This window comes from Budorcas taxicolor, chromosome 8 (assembly GCF_023091745.1).
Source record: "Budorcas taxicolor isolate Tak-1 chromosome 8, Takin1.1, whole genome shotgun sequence".
Classification (NCBI taxonomy): domain Eukaryota; kingdom Metazoa; phylum Chordata; class Mammalia; order Artiodactyla; family Bovidae; genus Budorcas; species Budorcas taxicolor.
Window position 1 is genome coordinate 78,901,701 of NC_068917.1, and position 23,277 is coordinate 78,924,977.

Below are 23,277 nucleotides of genomic sequence, written 5' to 3' on the forward strand. Positions count from 1 at the left end.
ACGAACAAAGCTAGTGGAGGTGATGGAATTTCAGTTGAGCTATTTCAAATCCTGAAAGATGATGCTGTGAAAGTGCTGCACTCAATATACCAGCAAATTTGGAAAACTCAGCAGTGGCCACAGGACTGGAAAAGGTCAGTTTTCATTCCAATCCCAAAGAAAGGCAATGCCAAAGAAGGCTCAAACTACCACACAATTGCACTTATCTCACACGCTAGTAAAGTAATGCTCAAAATTCTCCAAGCCAGGCTTCAGCCAATACGTGAACCGTGAACTTCCAGATGTTCAAGCTGGTTTTAGAAAAGGCAGAGGAACCAGAGATCAAATTGCCAACATCTTCTGGATCATCAAAAAAGCAAGAGAGTTCCAGAAAAACATCTATTTCTGTTTTATTGACTATGCCGAAGCCTTTGACTGTGTGGATCACAATAAACTATGGAAAATTCTGAAAGAGATGGGAATAACAGACCACCTGACCTGCCTCTTGAGAAATCTGTATGCAGGTCAGGAAGCAGCAGTTAGAACTGGATATGGAACAACAGATTGGTTCCAAATAGGAAAAAGAGTCCGTCAAGGCTGTATATTGTCACCGTGCTTATTTAACTTATATGCAGAGTACATCATGAGAAACGCTGGGCTGGAAGAAACACAAGCTGGAATCAAGACTGCCAGGAGAAATATCAATAACCTCAGATATGCAGATGACACCACTCTTATGGCAGAAAGTGAAGAGGAACTAAAAAGCCTCTTGATGAAAGTGAAAGAGGAGAGTGAAAAAGCTGGTTTAAAGCTCAACATTCAGGAAACGAAGATCATGGCATCTGGTCTTATCACTTCATGGCAAACAGATGGGGAAACAGTGGAAACAGTGTCAGACTTTATTTTTCGGGGCTCCAAAATCACTGCAGATGGTGACTGCAGCCATGAAATTAAAACGCGCTTACTCCTTGGAAGGAAAGTTATGACCAACCTAGATAGCATATTCAAAAGCAGAGACATTACTTTGCCAACACAGGTCCATCTAGTCAAGGCTATGGTTTTTCCAGTAGTTATGTATGGATGTGAGAGTTGGACTGTGAAGAAAGCTGAGCGCCGAAGAATTGATGGCTTTTGAACTGTGGTGTTGGAGAAGACTCTTGAGAGTCCCTTGGACTGCAAGGAGATCCAAGCAGTCCATTCTGAAGGAGATCAGTCCTGGGTGTTCACTGGAAGGATTGATGCTAAAGCTGAAACTCCAATACTTTGGCCACCTCATGCGAAGAGTTGACTCATTGGAAAAGACTTTGATGCTGGGAGGGACTGGGGGCAGGAGAAGAAGGGGACGCCAGAGGATGAGAGGGCTGGATGGTATCACCAACTCGATGGACCTGAGTTTGAGTGAACTCTGGAAGTTGGTGATGGACAGGGAGGCCTGGGCGTGCAGCAATTCATGGGGTCGCAAAGAGTCAGACACAACTGAGCAACTGAACTGAACTGAACTGAACTCAGGCAACACTGCACCAAAGATCTCCATGATCCTGTGAAGTCTCCATGCCCCCTAAGAAAGTCTCCTACCCCTGGGGATGCTTGTGTAATACACACATTCTGAAGTTCCACCTTAGACAAGCTGAATGAAAATGTCATGTGGTGTGGAGTGTGTGACAGCTTGTCCCCAAGATGGCCACAGAGAATTCCACCTTGCCTGTCAGTGTCTGCCATTCCCCCACTAGTGGTGAATGAAGCTTGTGCGGCTCCCCCGTGGTCAGGACCGGCTCTGTAACTGCTCAGTCCAATGGAATGGCGAGGGAATGGTGTGCTGGCACTTCCACATGAGGCATTAATAAGGCCTGATCATTTTGAGCTGCCATGTAAGAGGCCGAGGGCTCCTCACTGGATAGAGAATAGCAGAGAGGTCCTGGGGGCTGAGATGCCACAGGAAGGAGCACCTTGGCAACACACAGCAAACCCTGCCATGACCGTAAATGCATGAAACATCTGAGGGAGAGCAGTCAAGGCCCCTCCAGTGAGATCCAGTCTCTCCTGGTAATTTCAGAAAATAAAAGTTGGTATTGTTCCCGGGGTACTACATTTTGTGTGCTTTGTTCCCAGATCCTGGGAACTGGCATGTTCCCAGCACAGCAGTGCTATTTAATAGAATGTAATTCATATATGTAATTTAAAAGTTTTTAGCAGCCACAGTAAAAAGTGTAAAGAGAAATAGGTGAAATTAATTTCATTAATATATTTTAATCAACTTGGTATTACAACAATACTATCACTTCAGCATGTTACCAATAAAAATAGTCATGAGGTATTTTACAATTTTTATACTGACTTCAAAACTCAGTATTTATTTAATACACCTAGCACATCTCGGCTTGGATAACCACACTTCCAGTGGATAGTGGCCACTAAGCTGGTCAGCACAGCCCCAGAAGGAGCTGATGTGCACTAGTTCTTGCTGAAGACCAGTTAATAAATGCTATGCTACACATTTTCACTTAAGTCCTTATTACAACACACACACTGTGATATGACAGGTGAGCATCACTGTCTTCACAGATGAGGAAACAAAGACTCAGGAAAAGAAGGAGGATACACAGTTCAACCCGTAACACCCTGTAAGACCTGGTTCAGATTTATGACCTCCTGAACTATATTTGTATTGCTTAAGCCACTAGGTTAGTAGGAATTTGTTACAGTGACAACAGAAAACTAACACAGCTTCCAAATGCAAAAGCTTGACCACTGGGTCATTCAACAAGTCTCTGACTTATGCCAGGCTCTGGGATCCTCAACTAGTGAGCTCTGAGAGAGAGCCAGGTATCTTCTAAATAAATCGTTACCAGGTCCTGAAAGCTGCTAACACACAAGCACAGCGGAGCCGACCTACTGGCAGGATAGGAATTCATTTAAAGAGGAAGGGAGGTTCCAGGTTCGGGGAACAGCTTACAAAGAGACAAAGAGGAATAAAAGAACCTGGCCATGACTGGAGGCAAAGTTTGCTGTGTCTAGAGATTATCATTCATTTGGGAAGCAAGAAGAGATGCAAACAGAAAGGTAGCTGAGATCTGGCTCTGGGGGACTGTTAGCCACTTGCTAAAAGAGACTGGGTTCTTTGCTGTAGGTTGGACACCAATGTGGGGTGCAAGCAGGAAAGTATTAATTGGATTTTTATTTACAAAGATCACCCTGATTAGAGAAAGAATATGGACAGATTGAAGAAAAAGTGCAGAGAGGTCACTGAATCATTAGGGCCTCAGAACCCACTAGAGGCAGATGATGAAGAAAGAGGAAGGAGTCAAGACTGACTCTAGGTTACTATTTGTTTTTTAATTATTATAATGTTAATAGTTTCCTGAAAAGGGGAGTATAGAGTGAAGAACAATTTTATAGAAAACACATTAGGATTTAGCTATGTTGGGTCAGTCAGACCTATGGAATTTCTATTTGTTGGTGGGTGGGAACATGGAATTTTAAAAAAGATGGGAGTTAAAAATATAGAAATTGGAAATCACTGTCTAGACACAGTTTTAGGAACCATGGGGATGGAAGACATTAGGCAGAGAAAGTAAGAACAAGAGAGTGCAAAATAGAATCCTGAAATTGCCAGCATTTAAAAGGCAAATCAGAGATTCAAAGTAGTACAAAGTCCTAATTTTGCCACTTAGTAGCTGTGTCACTTTGAGCAAGCAGATAAAACTTTCTAATCCTCAGTTTTCTTATCTGTACAATGGGTACAGTAAACACAGTATCTTCACAAGACAACTCACATCTCTCTCTTCTGGGAGGTCCAACAGGCCCCTATCAGCTATGTATCATATGGCTGCCTGGTCATATTTTTCTTTTTTTCCTCTAATTTTAAATTGCACAGCCTATCTTACATATCCTGATATCTCTACAAGGCCTTCATGCTGAGCACTCATAATAATGCAGACATTACTGAACCTTGAAAGCAAATATTAAGGGAGAAAAACAGGCTGTATTTTTCACTTGGCCTTCAGTTTCCTTAAATCTACTCAAAATGCAGGCACTCCCACTTTAAGGGAATCAGGAAAATATAATTCCAAACATCTAAAACAGGTTTAAGGTTGGGAAAACTAAATCACTTCACCCCAAACTGCCATATGCTTAACAGCATTTTAAATGAATCAGTCTTATGGACAGATTTACACCCAGTGGGTTCAGCAACGGTGCTGAACTAATATATCAGCCTGAGCTTTTTATGTTTTTCTCCAATTTCAGGCCACTGACCAATTTGATGCCTGTTGTACTTGAATCTATTGCAAAATGTTTAAAGCCTGTGGCTCTAGTGGTGGCAGACTGACGTACTGATGGACAGTAGATGGAATGAATGTCCTGTCAGCCCTACAGGGAAACTGAATTTCTAGGAACGACTTTTCCTGGGATTGAGAGGTTTTTCAAGAAAAGGCAAAGGAATTCAGGTTGTTAACCAAACATTTATGGCCTCCCTTTAAAAACAAACACTGTTTCAGACAGTGCAAATCCATAAACTTTTCTAGTTCAGGTTTTAAGACATGACATGGTATGGAATGGAATTATGGGAACTATCTTATGAGATCAAGCCAAGAATTAATGTTTTGCATTATACACAATATTTTGAAGGCTGTAAAACTTTTTAAAGTAATCTTACTGGTGGAAACGAAACCATTTTCATTTAAGACTTGGTACTTTGACAAACAATCAGATGACACGGTATAAAGCAAATTAAAGGCTCTACAGATTTGCTTTATTTATAATTTTCCTATTTAACATATTGTTAACATAAGTAACCTAGAGGTCTCAACAACAATTTAAAAAGCTCTCTGATGAGTGATTCACAAGAAGTGACCTTGTTATCAAAATGCTTCTGCACATAGCTGTTTTAAGTAAAGCTACATTGTAAACAGGGTGGCTGCTAGGCTGACTCAACACACTTATCTATGGACTCATAGGCTGTCAGGACTGGAAAGCCTTATGGATCATTTTCTTTAGCCCCTTCCCTCATTTTACAGATTAGAAATGTCGGACTTAGTCAAGACTCCACAGCTGTTCGGGGCAGATTTAAGATTGGACTTTGAGCCTCCTGACACTACACTCCTCCAGCGTGCTGGGCAGAAGCCCTCAGCCACGCAGAGCGCCTTAGCTGCAGCTTCCTTTCCTGCTCAGCTGGGGCAGCAATGTATACCTGAGGTGAAGGTAGTGCTGAGCCCTTTATTCTACTGAAGTTAAGATTCTTATAAAAACCAGAATCTCACAAATGATCAGAAAAAGAACTACATGCCTAAAGTGGTTTTGCTTTGTCAACAATTAAAGTTCATTGGCTGGATTTTGATAATGCACGTTTTTATATTTTTTTTCCTTTTTTTAAATATTTAAATTGTTAGAGCAGTAAAGAATCATCTTTTTCACTTGTGGCAGAAAACTAGCAGGAGAAATAAGTCTAACAGAAAACGTTGTTATTTCCTAAGAATACTGCAAAGATTGAAATACAGTTAAATCTGAGTTCCTCAATGATGCAGTTTTCATTCTAATCCACATCCCAGAATGTTATTTATTATTAACACCATTGTCTAAGCTTAAAAATTACCTGGGTAAGAATGTAAACAAAATGTTTCCAACTGGCATGATATACAATTTGCTTTGTGAAATTTTTTTCCTTTACCTTGGAAAATGTCATAATAGTTATATTCATAATGGTCTCTTGTGTTTAAAATCTGGTTCCTGGAAATGATTCATACATGTCAACTGTTAGCTTTGTGGTGACATTTTGCAGAAATGTCAATGACATCTCAGGTGCGCCTGCTTTTGTTTGGCAGTAGAAGTATTTTCCCAATGTTCACAGGGAACAAGCAGCATTACCAGTTTTTTTCAAAAACTGTTTCTCCAACCACTACTGAAAGACAAGACAGTGTTCCCCAATACAGATTCACTTTATGATCAATATATTTGACACATACAGCAGCTAAGTGAAAATTCAATCCTACATTCAGTTTTCCAAATATAAGGCAAAACTTTACCGAGCAAGATGGAGAACAGCTTCCACTATATTTGAACCATCTTTGGCGCTTGTTTCACAAAATAATGCCCCATAGGTCTGTTAAAAAAAAAAAAAAATATATATATATATATATATAATATATATATGTATATACAATTAGATGAAGGCTTTGATTAGGTTTCCTGGAATGGTCACTTTTAAAATCAATAAAATAAAAATATTCCCCTGTTGAGTATGCTAAAAATAAGTTAAGTAATTGGATTCAAAGTTTTAAGACTTTAAAAAAAAAAACACACATGAGCCTAGTTATTCCAGTAACAGTTCCTAGTCGAAAGAATTTTTTAAAAAAACTTTTTATTTTTTATTAGGGTATATCCAGTTAACAAATAATGTTGTGATAGTTTCAAGTGAATAACAAAGGGACTCAGCCATACATATACATGTATCCACTCTCCCTCAAATCCCTGTCTCATCCAGGCTGCCACATAACACTGAGCAGAGTTTCATGTGCTATACAGTAGGTTCTTGCTGGTTATCCCTTTTAAATATAGCAGTGTGTACATGTCCATCCCAAACTCCCTAACTATCCCTTTCCCCCAACCTTCCCCGTGGCAACCATAGGTTCCTTCTCAAAGTCTGTGAGTCTGTTTTTGACTTTTAAGTAAGTTCATTTGTATAATTTCTTTTTAGATTCCACATATAAGGGATATCATATAATTTTTCTCCTCTGTCTGACTTACTTCACTCAGTATGATGCTCTCTTGGTCCATCCATGTTGCGGCAAATGGTATTATTTCATTCTTTTTAATGGCTGAATAATATTCCACCCAATCAGAGAATTTTTATTTTGCATCCCCCCCAAAAAAACCCATCCCACTATACAAAATTTCATAGTTTAAGGTTCTTATATCCAAGAGTCACACATGCCACCAAATGTTCTCTATCAAATAACTTGAGAGAGATAAAATGATAGCTTAAGCTAACCACACAGGAATTAAATGTCCATCAGAGGTATGTCTCCTTTAGGCCAGCAGCTAACACACCCCTCTTCACCCTATCGTCCTTTTCTATTGAGATTCAGCAGCCTTTGTGTTGCTAAAACCAAAGGACATTTTCTAGTCCTTTATTATTTAACCTCCCAGTGGTTATACATACAGTCATTGATTGTTATCACTCTTCTGCTTCAGACCTTCTGATGTTCCCCATCCCTTACAAGCAATATTGAAATGCTTACCTGGCTGACAAGGCCTAGGTATGCTTGTATGGGGCCCCAGCCAACCTCTCAGTTCTACCAGTGGCCACTCTCCCTCACAATGCTCAAGTTACCCTGGCCATCCCTCTATTTCTCCAATGCTCCAAATTTTCTCTCACCTTAGGACCTTTGCAGGCTTCCCTTGTAGCTCAATGGGTAAAGAATCTGACTGCAATGTGGGACACCTGGGTTTGCTACCTGGGTCGGGAAGATCCCCTGGAGAAGGGAAGGCTACCCACTCCAGTATTCTGGTCTGGAGAATTCCATGGACTGTACAGTCCATGGGGTCGCAAAGAGTCGGACACAACTGAGTGTTCATTTTCAGGACCTTTGCACCTGTTGTTACCACTACCTAGGTTATCCTATATCCTTAGTAACCCCCTTCACCAGGCTGACTTTTAGCTACCTTTTTGATTTTTAGGTAATCCTTCCTTGAAGTTGAGATTAAGTGTTTCCTAACTCTGAAAAAGTCAGCATTAGGAATCCTATTACAAAACCTCTTGACATGTATTTTTCCAGCACGGCACTTGCCACAATTGTAATTGATGAATTGTGTCTTTGTCTAACAAGCTGGAAACAACTCCTTTCGGAAAGGAGGACTGTGTGTGCTGTGGGGCCAGGTGTGGTTTACCTGGTTCCTGTGTGGGACTGGGAGAGGATGTGATAGATACTCTGGAGCAGGGAGAAAGGAACAGCCAAACAATGGGGAAAGGTTACTGTGAAACTTTTACTCATGACCCCCTCAATCCACAGAAATGCTAGACTAATTCCCCAAATGAATCTTATTTCTAGTAGAAATGGGTAGTGCTGCTGCTGAATTTCATAGTCAGGATGTTACCGGGTGAAATAGAGATGGCCTTTGAGGATGCAGGAGGGTGGCGGACATGAGATGCATAATAAGTAAGCAAACCTTGGGGCATCAATAAGAAATTTTGGAGAAGGAATAAAGTTGGCATGCGGTCAGGAGTGATGGCTCTCTAGGGGGACGAGTGGATTACATAGGTTTAATGTCTGTCTCCCCTAGACAGTAAACTATGTGAGGGCAAGGATGGTCTCTTTTGTTCTATACCCTTTGCTCAGCTCACAATAAAGTACTTTTCACTTGGTAAATACAATTAAATATGTGTTGAATGGATCTTGTCTGTATTTCATTGCCTAGTTTTAATGTTTATCATATTTGGCTCACAGTTATACCATTTAAAATAAGAAACAATTCCAACTTAAAATAGGGAAATTGAAACTTCTTTTAAAATATCACTTGTTTATATTATAGAGCAGTCTTTTCATTGATGATGACAGACAATAATGATAGCTATGTCAAATGAGACTGTTATGGTAAGAACTTATGTGACCCAAGGGCCATCTGATTCCTTGTTTGGGTAAAACAAGTCATAAGAGGGCCACGAAGCATTCTGACACAATGACAGTGATAAGAGAATAAGCACTGCCCACAACAGTAATCTGAACAGAAATGAGGCCCATTCCTCATACAAATGCATAACCAAGAATAATTTTATACTATTCCAACTGAGTACAAGTCTTAGAAAAAAGAACATGTCTACGAATTCTCTTCACCCTGTCACCCAGGTGACACGCTGCATCGTCTGCTGCTCCTCGGCACAGTGACCCTGTGGAACCAAAGTCAACTTTTCCAAACAGGACACCCCCATTCTTACTCCTTCACCTGGATCCCAGGACTAGAGGAGGATTCCAGGAACTGGGGAAGAGTGAGGAAGAAGACAGGAGAATTTTGCCTCCTCTTTGTCACTGATACTCAGTGGGGAAAATGATCACGTGATTGTTTTACCCCCACAGGGGATTTAATTCTTGTTGTTAATTATTTACATTCATGGGGTGGATAGGGGGCACTGGGAATTCTGTCTGTGTAAGGACAGAAGACCCATCAGACAGAGTGGAGGTTTGTCAAACACCCTTTTCAGCACACGTAGAGAAAAGTGAAAGACCCCTTCTAGTTTGGACCCACTGTTACTCTTACCATGGCCAGTTTTTCTCCAAAGTACCCTGGGACACATTTTTGTCCCTCTGCTTCAGCAGCGTCACGAAGATCAGCCTTGTTTCCCACCAACATGATAGGAATGCTCTCATGGGCTGCATCCTACCATGAAGAAAAGAAAAAACGGTGCATACATGAAACACTGGACAAGTTATGAGGATGATGACAGCAACAGCTACCTTTCTGAGTGCCCCTTGTATGCCACATGGTGTATAGACAATATCTTTAAACTCCAAAATATCCCTAAAAGGAGACAGACTTTTCCCCATTTCCAGACCAGAACACTGAAATTCAGAGAGGTTAAATAAGATGTTGTAAGGGTGAGGGCCGAGGTCCAAATGACTCCATCATCCTTGCCACTACAGAAACCGATACAAACTCAAGACGCATCACCTAGAGTTACATCTAGCTGTGGTGCTCACATAATGTGCTATAATTTTCACTCCAAACAGAGGTGATAACAAGCCGGCTTCATTACCCCAGGTACAAAACACACAAATATTCCCTCAGCTATCAGAGGACAAAAAAGGAGTCTGAAAGCTCCACACTCACTGCTATCTGGCTTACGACAAAAGCAAAATACAAAGGCCCTAAAGATCAACATATTTCTTGTGAGGAGTTGATGAGCAATCATTCAAAGCACCAGTTTCTCAGGATAATGCTCCCTAATTAGCGTGTGCACACGTCGTGGCCTTCACAGAGGAGCTGGCTGGCTGACTGGAAGATGTGAGAGGCAGAAGTAAGTTTGAGACTGCACCCCTCCCACCACCTGGCTGCTCACCGGCTGTGACTGCGTGAAGTCCAGCAAGTCTTTTCCTGTTTCTGACTCCATTTCCCTGTCTGAAATGAAGGGGTCAGTAAGGCCCCCTCAGCAGACTATGATGAGAACTGAAGACTACATGACTAGAGAAACAGCCTTTTGGCTCCTAAACAAGCGAAGCAGCAGTGGTGACTGACACGTGGGGAAATGATTCTTTGCAGCGCCTAAACACAGCCGGCTGCTCACCCACTTTGGTGCCACACCTGATACAGCATCAAAAATGAGCCCTGAAACTAAAATTATACTTCCTTTCTCTTCTGACCATTTTCCTCCAACAGAATGCATCAGAGTGAAGTAAAAGCAAAGGGGAGAAGGAAATGAAAAGCCCTCCCCTAGACTAGACACCCCACCCATTAATGTGTTAAGTAATTGCATTCTGTGGGGAACTGCTCATGATTGTATGGAAGCCATTAGTCAAATATTCACTTAAGCCAGCCAAGACTTCTCAAAGCCACATGGGTAAGTAACGGCACCTCCTTCAAGTCTTGACTCAAATATGACCTCCTAGTCTGACCGGCCTGACTGCACCACCTGCAGCACTCTGCCTCACCATAAGGCCAGTTATCCTGGCCTTGTTTTGCTTCTACATCTAGCACTTCCTATCATTCATTTTATTTATTTATGTTGGTTGCCTTTTCAATAACCTCAGATATGCAGATGACACCACCCTTATGGCAGAAAGTGAAGAGCAACTAAAAAGCCTCTTGATGAAAGTGAAAGAGGAGAGTGAAAAAGTTGGCTTAAAGCCCAACATTCAGAAAACGAAGATCATGGCATCCGGTCCCATCACTTCATGGGAAATAGATGGGGAAACAGTGGAAACAGTGTCAGACTTTATTTTTTTGGGCTCCAAAATCACTGAAGATGGTGACTGCAGCCATGAAATTAAAAGATGCTTATTCCTTGGAAGAAAAGTTATGACCAACCTAGATAGCATATTCAAAAGCAGAGACATTACTTTGCCGACTAAGGTCCATCTAGTCAAGGCTATGGTTTTTCCTGTGGTCGTGTATGGATATGAGAGTTGGACTGTGAAGAAGGCTGAGCGCTGAAGAATTGATGCTTTTGAACTGTGGTGTTGGAGAAGACTCTTGAGAGTCCCTTGGACTGCAAGGAGATCCAACCAATCCATTCTGAAGGAGATCAGCCCTGGGATTTCTTTGGAAGGAATGATGCTAAAGCTAAAACTCCAGTACTTTGGCCACTTCATGCAAAGAGTTGACTCATTGGAAAAGACTTTGATGCTGGGAGGAATTGGGGGCAGGAGGAGAAGGGGACGACAGAGGATGAGATGGCTGGATGGCATCACTGACTCAATGGACATGAGTCTGAGTGAACTCCGGCAGTTGGTGATGGACAGGGAGGCCTGGCGTGCTGTGATTCATGGGGTTGCAAAGAGTCGGACACGACTAAGTGACTGAATTGAACTGAAATGAACTAGAATACAAGCTCCAAAGGGCAGGGCCTTTTTAATGGATATACTGCCAACACATGCACAAAACAGGGATGCCCAAAATATTTTTGAATGTGTAGAAGTTGGAAAGAGATTTCATGTCTTAAGTGTCTCCATTCAACTTTTACCCAAATATCCAATCAACAAATTATTAATAACAGGTAAATGGCCATAATTTTAAGATTTTCTAACCTAGTGGTTTTCAGGTTATATTAATTATTAAATATATTAATTATTAATTCAGAGGATCCATTCACCACTGACACTCTACTGCTTCCCAATCCTTTCGCGCATCTGAACTATCTCACTGTTAGTTTTGACCCATATTATAGTGGCCATATAAACTGTCCCAACAGAATTTCCCCAGATGAGAAAAGGTTAGCCATGGTGAAGACTCACTTAGATAAGTCAAAGTCAAATGCCAAGTGGCATCGCATTTTTTCTCCAGTAACAAATTCAATATTTCATCTTGAATACAATTTTCTCTCTTTTCCGACCCTATGAAAGGTAACACCAATAGCTAAATGAATCACTTACGGCAAGTAGGTGCTTACTTACCTAGCAAATTATGGCAGTAGGGCACCTGGCATAGGCCGTAACGTCACATAGGGCTTTTTCAACCCTATGGCTGACCCTGCCTTCTGTGCCTCCTAGTCTTGAGTATAATCCAAAGTCTTAAAAGGGAGATCAAGTCCAAAAGTTTCAACAATAAACAGTTTTGCTATAGACCTTAAATATCTGTGTGTGAGTTAGTTGGGATTATCCATTCTTCTCTCGTTGGTCTCCCCAGAGCTTCCTCTGTCCCCTTGAGTAGATGCCTCTCCTCTAGGCACTAACTACCTTGGAGATCCTTTCTTGATATTGGAGGAGTTTTTCTTAGCCTGCTGCTCATTCTGGAGCTTCATCAAAAGAACAACCAGTGTTGAATCAGGAAGTCGAATTTTCCCTTCCACTCCAGCCTCCAAATGACTACAAGCCAGTCATGCACTTTCTATGCTTCGGGTTTCTCATAAAAAGTGAGGACAACAAGACATTTACTTCCTTTCTCAGATACGTTACAGAGGTGAATATAACATGTAGAAAACTTTGTGAAATAAAAATACTACATAAATGTCAACATGCTTTTGATGTATATATAATTTTCAGTCATGATTTTTCAGTTGAGCAAAATGCATATTTATCATTGAGTCTTATTGCCATTTTTCAACCAGTCATTTCTTACATCTTTAGTTAGAAAGAGAACATATATTTTAGTTAGAAAGAGAACATATTTTACAGGGTATGAAACAGGCCCAACTAAAGAATCTAGAGGCTGATTTGAGATCAGACAGCAATCAGTTCTCTGTTCAGCCACCACTGCACTTAATGCCTGTTAAAAATGATAGATCACAGACATACTTGAAAAATTGTATTAGCCACTAGGTTTTTTTTTTTTTTTTTCCCAAGAGACTACACTGAATCATGGCTTGAACTGTAGGTTTTTTGGTGATTAATGGTGATTAATAATGTTGGCAGAACATTAACTGTGGTCAAAATAGTTTCCTACTTTAAAAAATTATTGACCATGAAACAAAGGATATGAAAGCTCCTCAGATGAAAGACACCATCTCATTTGAGCAAAAGAAAGCAGATAGTAACCACACGTTTAAAATACCAACTAGTATGTTAGTAGTACGTTGGGTATGTAAAGACCCAAATCTCTATCGGAAGAAGGCTGAGAACACGGTTCCTATAGAATTTGGACTGGGTGGTGCCAGGTGGTGATGGTATTTCACTTATACTTCTAGCACACGTGTTGGTGTGCTTTCACCTATACATCTAGCACACGTGGAAGCCCGTATTACACCTCCAGTCACACTACACACCCAGCTCCATCACCCTCTTGTTTGTGAGAACTGCTTTTCCTTGGGTTGTCTGGATTTTCACTTGCTGCCAATCGGGTTCTGATCATATTAAAACCCAGGACTTCCCCCTCTCCCACCACCACTCAGAAGCTCACTTTATTAGTGCCCTTGGTTTCCCTGGTAGCTCAGAGGTTAAAGCATCTGCCTGGAATGCAGGAGACCCGGGTTCGATCCCTGAGTCGGGAAGATCCCCTGGAGAAGGAAATGGCAATCCACTCCAGTACTCTTGCCTGGAGAATCCCATGGAGGGAGGAGCCTGGTAGGCTACAGTCGATGGGGTCGCAAAGAGTCGGACACGACTGAGAGACTTCACTTTGGTTCTATGGGAACTGGCCCGCTACTAAGGAGGAGACCAGTGCTGCTAAGTACTATTAGGAACCCTGCCTCCCACATCCAGTTCTTTCTGAGAGCCTAGATCAATGGTTTCTGAGTTCATTTTTACAAAGGAGAAACAGCATTTCCTGAGATCAAGCCTATAACTCTCCCATGTAATTTTTTTGTTGTGTGTTTTCATTTCTTACCTCAATCATATCTACCCATTCTCGTACATTAAGAAAGCTTTTCTCACATGTAACATCATACAGCAGCAAAACACCATCTGCTCTTCTGAAGTAAGACTTGGCAATGCTTCTGAATCTAGAGAAAAGCATGAGGGTAACAGTTCTAATCAGTCAGTCAGTTTGGTGTTGCCTCATTCTTCATCTCTTTTATGCTCACTTTCCCCCAACCCCTCATCTTTAAAGCAAGGCTTGGGACTTCCCTGCTGGTCCAGTGGTTAAGAATCTGCTTTGCAATGTAGGGGGCGCAGGTTCGGTCCCTAGTCAGGGAACTAAGATCCCACATGCCTCAGAGTAACTAAGCCTAAGCAAAACTGCTAACCCCTTGTGCCACAACTAGAGTGTCTGTGTGCTGCAATGGAAGATCCTGCATGACAACTAAAACCCAATGCAGCAAATAAATAAATAAATAAAAATATTAAAAAGAAAAATCTAAAGGCAACGTAATTCTGTGAAATGGTCATCCCAGAGGCCTAGAATGACCTAGTGAAAGGTAACAGGAGAAGAATCTGCGCTAGTGATTTAGAAAAGTCAATCATTTCCTCCACCAAACAATCTCAAGGAAGTCTACAAAGCCCAGTGCATAGTCAGGACAAAGTTGAGAGCATAACTTCTAAAACTGTCAGCCCCAGAAACAAGCTACTGGAACCCAACACAGAGAAATATGGAAGGAGAGGCACATCCAAGCAAAACTACTTTTTGGGTGGTGGGTAAGGAGTATTTACTGTGGGTGGCTGGAAGAAGACCCAACCATGTGGAACACCACAGGGTACACACATGGGGTGTGGGGGGCTTCCCAAGGGAAGAGCACACCTCAATCTATATGTCCTAACTCAACCAAGTATAATATTTTGCAAGATCTTAAATAGGGCCCTGTCAACCACACGTTTTTTAAATGCTGCTAGAAAATATGAGCTCTGTGTGGGCAGGTATTTGTGTGTGTCTGTTTACTGTTGAATCTGAATACTCTGAGTGGTGCTCTGTTACAGAGGCTGGCAGGTACCCCCAAACTTTTTTGCTGCACAACCAGATTCAGTCTGTTGCCAAAGAGATAAGATTAAGACCTATGCTTCACACTTCTGTCCATCAGCAATGAAAGACAGAGAGGGTGTTGCCATATGCAGCTCTACTGTTTAGTTTGCATCTCTTCCCTTGAACAGAGGAGCTGACAGGTCTTCTTCCCCATCTTCTCTGGTGCCCCAGCTCCCCAGCTGCTCACACTGTTGCCACTTTCAGGAGTACTGCCTCACCGACATTCTCTCATTAGGAAAGGGCACTCTCTTTTCCCCAATGTGTCACCAGTTCAAAGGGAGCTTAGAGGGACTCACATGACTGATGATGAAAGAGTGAAGAAGGAAAGGATGTGGAAAAAAGCGAGCATTCTTAAAATTCTAACACTATATCAGAACTCCATTATCATGAGCACAAAAGATACCGAACGTCCTACAAGGCTTGTCCATGCAAACCCCAGCAGAATTCAAAGCTCTGGGGAAAGCACTTGCCTCTCCTGGCCAGCTGTATCCCACAGCTGCAGTACTGTCCGTTCTCCATCTACGATCAGCATTTTCATTTGAAAATCAACTCCTGAAAAAGAATGTAAGAGAACATGGAGACCACGATGTAAATAATTCCATTGGATTTTACTTTTCAAGCCTTCTTTAGATGAGACAAAAGCCAATAGGGTGAAGTTCAGTGAGACAGCGGAAAGAACCTGGCCTTCAATGAGAGTGACCTTCACATAGTAATTATAAGCCAGACCACACGTGCACATCACAGGTTGGCTGGCTTGGGGAAGGATTTAATCTGTGGACAAAAGGAAAATCTATGCTCTGTGTTCATGTAATTAGATGGACTCAGTTTTATGTGTGTGCATGCACACAAATATGCCTATGTATATATATATGTATTATATATGCATATACATATATATATGTATTATATATGCAGGTATATCCATGTGTGTATGCATATGTATATAGGTACATGTATATGGTGTGTATATATGCCAGGTGCTCTAGCAACTGAACCAAATATTTTAGGCTTTTTATGACTCAAACTGAAGTGAACTTTCAGCTTTGTTATCTTGAAGGGTTTTAACAGTACCATAAATTTACAAAGACATCCATTGTGAAGAGGGTAACCAATCTGTTTTAGGGTTTCTGGTTATCAAAATAAGAGTTCTTTGCGACCCCATGGACGGTAGCCTACCAGTCTCCACTGTCCATGGGATTTTCCAGGCAAGAATACTGGAGTGGGCTGCCATTTCCTTCTCCAGGGGATCTTCCCAAGCCAGGGACTGAACTTGGGTCTCCTGCATTGCAGACAGACGCTTTACCGTCTGAGCCACCAGGGAAGCCCAGATAAAGAATAATAATATATGATAATTTGCATATCTTCAACTTCTTTTTACTAATTATTATGCAAATGTGGAAATGAGGAGACTACTTTTCCTTGTTCTGAGAGGTATTATTCATGTGTTCCATTGTGAGGGAGGGGAGGGAACATACACTCGGCTATAATTCTGACCATGATGACAAACTGGCCATCAGTAAGATCACTTCATCAACATCAAGTGACTCCTGATCAGAAAGGCTTTCCCTGGGCATCCTATGCCAAAGGGCACTTCTCCCAAACCTTGTTTTTAACATGTGTTTCTCATCCGTTTCCCTCTTGGTGGGCTGGGTCTAGCTGGCTTTGTTTACTGTGTATCTGTGGTGCCTGCAGGGCTTCACTGGCAGCTCAGTCGGTGACGAATCTGGCTGCAAGGCAGGAGACTGGGGTTGGGAAGATCCCCTGGAGGAGGGCATGGCAACCCACTCCAGGATTCTCTTGCCTGGAGAATCCCCATGAACAGAGGAGCCTGGCAGCTGCAGTCCATGGAGTCTCAAAGAGTCGGATACAGTTGAGCAACTAAGCAGTGCCTATAACAGTACGTGGCTCACAGCAGGACTCCAGAAGTGCTTGCTGAACAAATGAATCCATCATCTCTGGCGTTAAAATTGGTTTGGTTGATCTCACTGGGTAAGCAGATACCTTAGTCCCTTGTTAACGGATACCTCAGTCCCTTGTTAGTCTTCCTTTCCGAAATTTAGGCCTTGGCCAAAGCAGAGGACTATTCTATAGGGAAGGACATGTGAGCACTGACACACATATGTACATATGTATTATACAGAGGGAAAAGAGACAGATCTCTGGGTCTGTGAATATAATACCTAAAGAAAATACAATCAACCTAAGGAAGGTCATTTTCCCATTATTCTCTGAAAAAGAACCATACCCAGGGTAGCACTTGTGTTTCCTCGAAATTCATTCTTGCAAAGTCTCATGAGGAAACTCGACTTCCCCACTGCAGCGTCCCCGGCCAGCACAATCTTGTAAGCCTTCTGCGAGCTGGAAGATTTATGGCTTTCATCCACCATGTCTGTCTAGGGGAAGGAAGCCACAGTGGGTGACAAAGGCAGTGCCCGCTTTCTTCCTAGTAAGTTATATGACATGAACATGAAGAGTGTTCATGAAGAGAAGTGTCTCTGAAACCACGTACCTGTGGTGAAAGCGCAGAGATGGGCTTTCTTGAGGAGCTAACGATACTACCTTCACTAGCAGATTCTGGGGGCTTCCAGTTCAGGACGGAAGCCACGCCTTCTGAGCCATATGTCTCTTCATCCCTTATATCAGGAACCTGTTTTTTTTTTTTTTTTTAAATCGGTCATTAAAAAACAAAGAAAGTCTTTCATTACACACGTACATTGTGAAATAAAAAGAATAAAAATATGCTGCTGAATCAACAGTCAATGCTGTTAGGGAACAGAGTGGCCACAAAAGGAAATCTATTTTCCTTTTTCCCTAACTTGGTAGAGAAAAATGTTCTCCCAACTATGTTTCACATGTACAACCTTTAAAACAATGCCTCTGACAGATAAAAGCTCAAACAGGGTGGGATATGTATTTCTATGGAAGAAAGGAGAGCAGGCCTAGGACTTGAAGCAGTGACTTCAGGGCTTACGTCCGTGTCCGAAGCATCACCCCCAAAGCTCTCTTGCATGCCGTGCGACTTCTGGAATCCCCTCTGGTGCTTGTACTCCACCTCCGAGTCATACTCATTGGAATCTCGCAGGGTAGACAACCCACTGTCGAAGCAGCTCTCGGGCAGGCTGTCAACATCACAATTCATCCTCTGCATGGGATCACAGAGGGCCAGCGAGTCACAGTCCTCATCCATGTAGGAACAGCGGGATGATCTGGTAATAAAGGAGAGGACTGCTATACCTGAGGGCTAGTGATTCTCAAGATGACACAGCAATGGAATCAGACAGCAATGGAATCAGACAGCAATGCAATCAAGACCAATATTTTTGTTCTTACCAAGAGCGTAATGTATTCCATGATTAAGCATCAGGGGAAATAAAAAACTCAAAGAAACAGTTCATTCTATGCAACAATTGATTAAGATAAAGACATTTAAATCAAGTCAAACATTTAATAAAGGAAGTCATTTAAAAAAATCACCATCCTTATACAAAAAGAATCAGAATGTCCAGGATGTAAATGCAATCTCAAGTTGTGTTAACAAAAAACGTATACAGAACATGGGAACATTTTTATTCTAATGTGATTGGACCATATTCTGAACAGTGTGTTCATTTCTGGATAATATCTCTATTGTGACTTGAGACTTAAAACCCTCCAGTCTGAGAAATGATTCAGTGCACTTGGCTTAAGTTGTAATTGTTTCTTCTCTCCTCAAATACTTGGAAGAGTTAACACTAAGGGCCAACTGATAAACTTTTCCGGGAGTCACATCTCTAATCAACATGGTGAAAAATGACAGGCAGTTAGAAATGTATGACCCTGGAATGGTTTGCATATGAGATGAGTTTTCTGCCACTAAGTATTGACATGTCTGGAAAGACTCTTGATGGGAGGGATTTCCTAAGAAGGTGCACCATAGAAAAACTAGAAATCCTGACTGCTATGGATCTTTCCACTTGGGAAACTCCAATATTTTATAAATGTTCATTTTCTCATTTTATTTTGCTTTTCCATTTGATTCCCTTAAGTATCTAAGTTTAATTGAAAGAAAACAAGAGTAACAACTTATTTAGTCCCTACTACACATCAGAAACCATACTAGCCACTAGATATGATATCATCAGAAAGAGGAAATGGGAAGGAAACATAGATCTCCAGATATGAGAAATATTCTCAATGAATATTCTTAGACAAGAAAGGGTAATCTTTACAGAAATATATGCCATGTAAACCTGAGAAGTCAAAAATATTTTGGTATTATTAGCAAATGTTTACAATTAACTAAAAAAGGTAATTTAATCACCTAACTTTCTGTAAATATGTTGCTCAATTATAAAGTCTTTCTCCTGGGACAGGAATTTCTCACCATATCTCAATCTGCTTAGCTAAATGTGTGTACATTTTTTAAATTTGTGTCATCTTTTATGAAACTCTCCTTCTGACACTGATTTTAGGTCAAGCTGTAAGAAACCTAAAGAAACCGTTTCATTATAATATAATGAAATATATAAAAATATATAAAAATCAGCTCCACGTTATGATCAGTCAGAACATTTTTTTTTAACCTATTTGTATTTCTGATTAGGAATGACAGAGAAAAAAATCCTGATTGAAAAGACACCTTTATACAGAATCTAAATTAAAAATATAGGTATAGATCAGACTTTCTCCAGAGAAGGCAATGGCAACCCACTCCAGTACTTTTGCTTGGAAAATCCCATGGACGGAGGAGCCTGGTAGGCTGCAGTCTATGGGGTTGCTACGAGTCGGACATGACTGAGTGACTTCACTATCACCTTTCACTTTCATGCCTTGGAGAAGGAAATGGCAACCCACTCCAGTATTCTTGCCTGGAGAATCCCAGGGACCAGGGGGGCCTGGTGGGCTGCCGTCTATGGGGTCACATAGAGTTGGACACAACTGAAGTGACTTAGCAGCAGCAGCAGCAGCAGCAGACTTTCTCAAACTCAACTCATATACATACCCTTTCAAAAGTAAACTAGTCTTTTTGCCTGAAGAATATTTTCATTATGATTAAATATGTAAAAATATAACACAAGTTATATATTTTAGAGTTCTTAGAAAAAACACGAAACTAAAACAAATATACAACTTAAAATTCAATAAGGACACAAAAGCAATAAATGAAAATAAATTTACAAGATGCTTTTGATTAAAACATTTTAATTGAAGTATAATTGATGTATACTATTATATAAATTATAGGCACAGAATATAGTGATTCACAATTTCTACAGGTTATATACTCCATTTATAGTTTTTATAACATATTGGTTATATCCCCTGTGTTGTATAATATATCCTTATCTTTTTTATGCCTAACAGTTTGTACCTTTTACTACCCTACCCCTATATTGCTCCTTCCTCCTCTCCCCACTAGTAGCTATTAATTGGTTCTCTATATCTGTAAGCCTGCTTCTTTTTTGTTATATTCACTAGTTTGTTGCATTTTTTTAGATTCCACATATAAGAGAAATCATACAGTATTTGTCTTTCTCTGTATGATTTATTTCACTTAGCATAATGTCCTCCAAGTCTATCCATGTTGCTGCAAATGGCAAAAATTTCATTCCTTTTTTTTAATGCATGAGTTGTATTTCACTGTATATATACACACTACATCCTTTTAATCCATTCATCTGCTGATGGACACTTAGGTTGCTTACATATTGTGGCTATTGTAATGCTACTATGAACACTGGGCTGCATGTATCTTTTAGAATGTTTTTTTTTCCCAGATACATACTCAGACGTGGAATTGCTGGGTCATATCATTTGTTATTTGTGTTCTTTTTGATGATACCCATTCTGACAGGTGTGAGGTGATATCTTATTGTGGTTTGATTTGAATTTACCTGATAATTAGCGATGTTGAGCATCTTCTCATATGCCTATTGGCCACTAGCATACTCTTTAGAAAAATGTCTATTCAGTTCTTCTGCCAATTTTTAAATTTGGCTGTTTGCTTTTTTGATGTTAAGTTGTATGAGTTGGATATTATGTATGTTGGATATTAACTCCTTATCGGTTATATGATTTCCAAGTATTTTCTGCCACTGAGTGGGTTGTCTTTGATTTTCTGATAGTTTCCTTTGCTGTGTAATAGCTTGTAAGCTTAATTAGGTCCCATTTGTTTGTTTTTGCTTTTATTTCCTTTGTTTTAGGAGACAGACCCAAAAACGATTCTATGGTTTATATCAGAATGTTCTGCTTACATTTTCCTCTATGAGTTTTATGGTACCTGATCTTACACTGGTTTCAAATAGGAAAAGGAGTATGTCAAGGCTGTATATTGTCACCCTGCTTATTTAACTTATATGCAGAGTACATCATGAGAAACACTGGACTGGAAGAAACACAAACTGGATCAAGATTGCTGGGAGAAATATCAATAACCTCAGATATGCAGATGACACCACCCTTATGGCAGAAAGTGAAGAGCAACTAAAAAGCTTCTTGATGAAAGTAAAAGTGGAGAGTGAAAAAGTTGGCTTAAAGCTCAACATTCAGAAAACGAAGATCATGGCATCTGGTCCCATCACTTCATGGGAAATAGATGGGGAAACAGTGGAAACAGTGTCAGACTTAATTTTTTTGGGCTCCAAAATCACTGCAGATGGTTGCAGCCATGAAATTAAAAGACGCTTACTCCTTGGAAGAAAAGTTATGACCAACCTAGATAGCATATTCAAAAGCAGAGACATTACTTTGCCGACTAAGGTCCATCTAGTCAAGGCTATGGTTTTTCCTGTGGTCATGTGTGGATGTGAGAGTTGGACTGTGAAGAAGGCTGAGTGCCAAAGAATTGATGCTTTTGAACTGTGGTGTTGGAGAAGACTCTTGAGAGTCCCTTGGACTGCAAGGAGATCCAACCAATCCATTCTGAAGGAGATCAGCCCTGGGATTTCTTTGGAAGGAATGATGTTAAAGCTGAAACTCCAGTACTTTGGCCACTTCATGCAAAGAGCTGACTCACTGGAAAAGACTTTGATGCTGGGAGGGATTGGGGGCAGGAGGAGAAGGGGACAACAGAGGATGAGATGGCTGGATGGCATCACTGACTCGATGGATGTGAGTCTGCGTGAACTCCGGGAGTTGGTGATGGACAGGGAGGCCTGGCGTGCTGCTATTCATGGGGTTGCAAAGAATTGGACACGACTGAGAGACTGAAGTGAACTGTACTAATCTTACACTTAGGTCTTTAATCCATTTTGAGTTTATTTTTGTATATAGTGTTAGAAAATGTTCTAATTTCATTCTTTTACACAAAGCTATCTGGTTTTCCCAGGACAGCTACTGAAGATACTGTGTTTTCTTCATTGTATATTCTTGCCTCCTTGTAATAGATTTATTGACTGTAAGTGCATGGATTTATTTTTGGATTCTCTATCTTATTCCACTGATCTCTATATGTGTCTGTTTTGATGACTGTAGCTTTGTAGCATAGTCTGAAGTCTGCGAGTATGATTCCTCCAGCTCTGATATTCTGTTTCAAGATGATGTTGGCTATTCAGGGTGCCCTGTCTTTCCACACAAATTTTAAAATTATTTTTTCTAGTTCTGTGAAAAGTGCCTTTGGTATTTTGTTAAGGATTACACTGTTAGGGATTGCATTGGCTGTAGATTGCACTGGTCATTTTAACAAAATTCATTCTTCCAATCCAAGAACACAGTATATGTTTCCATCTATTTGTGTCATCCTCAGTTTCCTTCATTGGTGTCTTATAGCAGTAGTCCCCAGCCTTTTGGTATCAGGGACTGGTTTCATTGGAAGGGAATTTTTTCATGGACCAGGGTGGGAGATATGGTTTAAGGATGATTCAAGCACATTACATTTATTGTGCACTTTATTTCTATTTTGTGGCAACCGCAGGATATTTTGCCTTGACTTTAGGGTCAGGGTTCACACTCCTATGAGAATCTAATGCCGCTGCTGATCTGATAGGAGGCAGAGCTCAGGCAGTAATGTGAGTGATGGGGAGTGGCTATATATACAGGTTAAGCTTCACTTGCTCCCCTGCCACTCACCTCCTTTTGTGCAGCCAGGTTCCTAACAGGCTACAGACTGGGGTTGGGGATCCCTGTCTTGTAGTTTTCCTAGACAAGTCTTTTACTTCCTTATGTAGGTTTATTCCTAGGTATTCTTATTCTTTTTGATGAGATGATAAATGAAAATATCTCAATTTCTGATAGTTCATTGTTAGTGTATAAAAATACAACAGATTTCTATTAAATTGATACAAAATT

At 40.7% G+C, this 23,277-nt stretch overlaps 1 protein-coding gene across 1 annotated transcript in view; it reads right to left on the minus strand.

Moving 5' to 3' along the window:
• Positions 1–23,277, minus strand: part of RASEF (RAS and EF-hand domain containing) — an 83,602-nt gene that overhangs the window by 935 nt on the left and 59,390 nt on the right. The window contains exons 10-16 of the mRNA XM_052645325.1: positions 17,984–18,218; positions 17,522–17,659; positions 17,258–17,405; positions 15,483–15,564; positions 13,945–14,059; positions 9,229–9,348; positions 6,000–6,076 (exon numbers count right to left, since the gene is read on the minus strand). Coding sequence (XP_052501285.1) covers positions 6,000–6,076; positions 9,229–9,348; positions 13,945–14,059; positions 15,483–15,564; positions 17,258–17,405; positions 17,522–17,659; positions 17,984–18,218 — 915 coding nt within the window. The remainder of the gene's footprint in view (positions 1–5,999; positions 6,077–9,228; positions 9,349–13,944; positions 14,060–15,482; positions 15,565–17,257; positions 17,406–17,521; positions 17,660–17,983; positions 18,219–23,277) is intronic.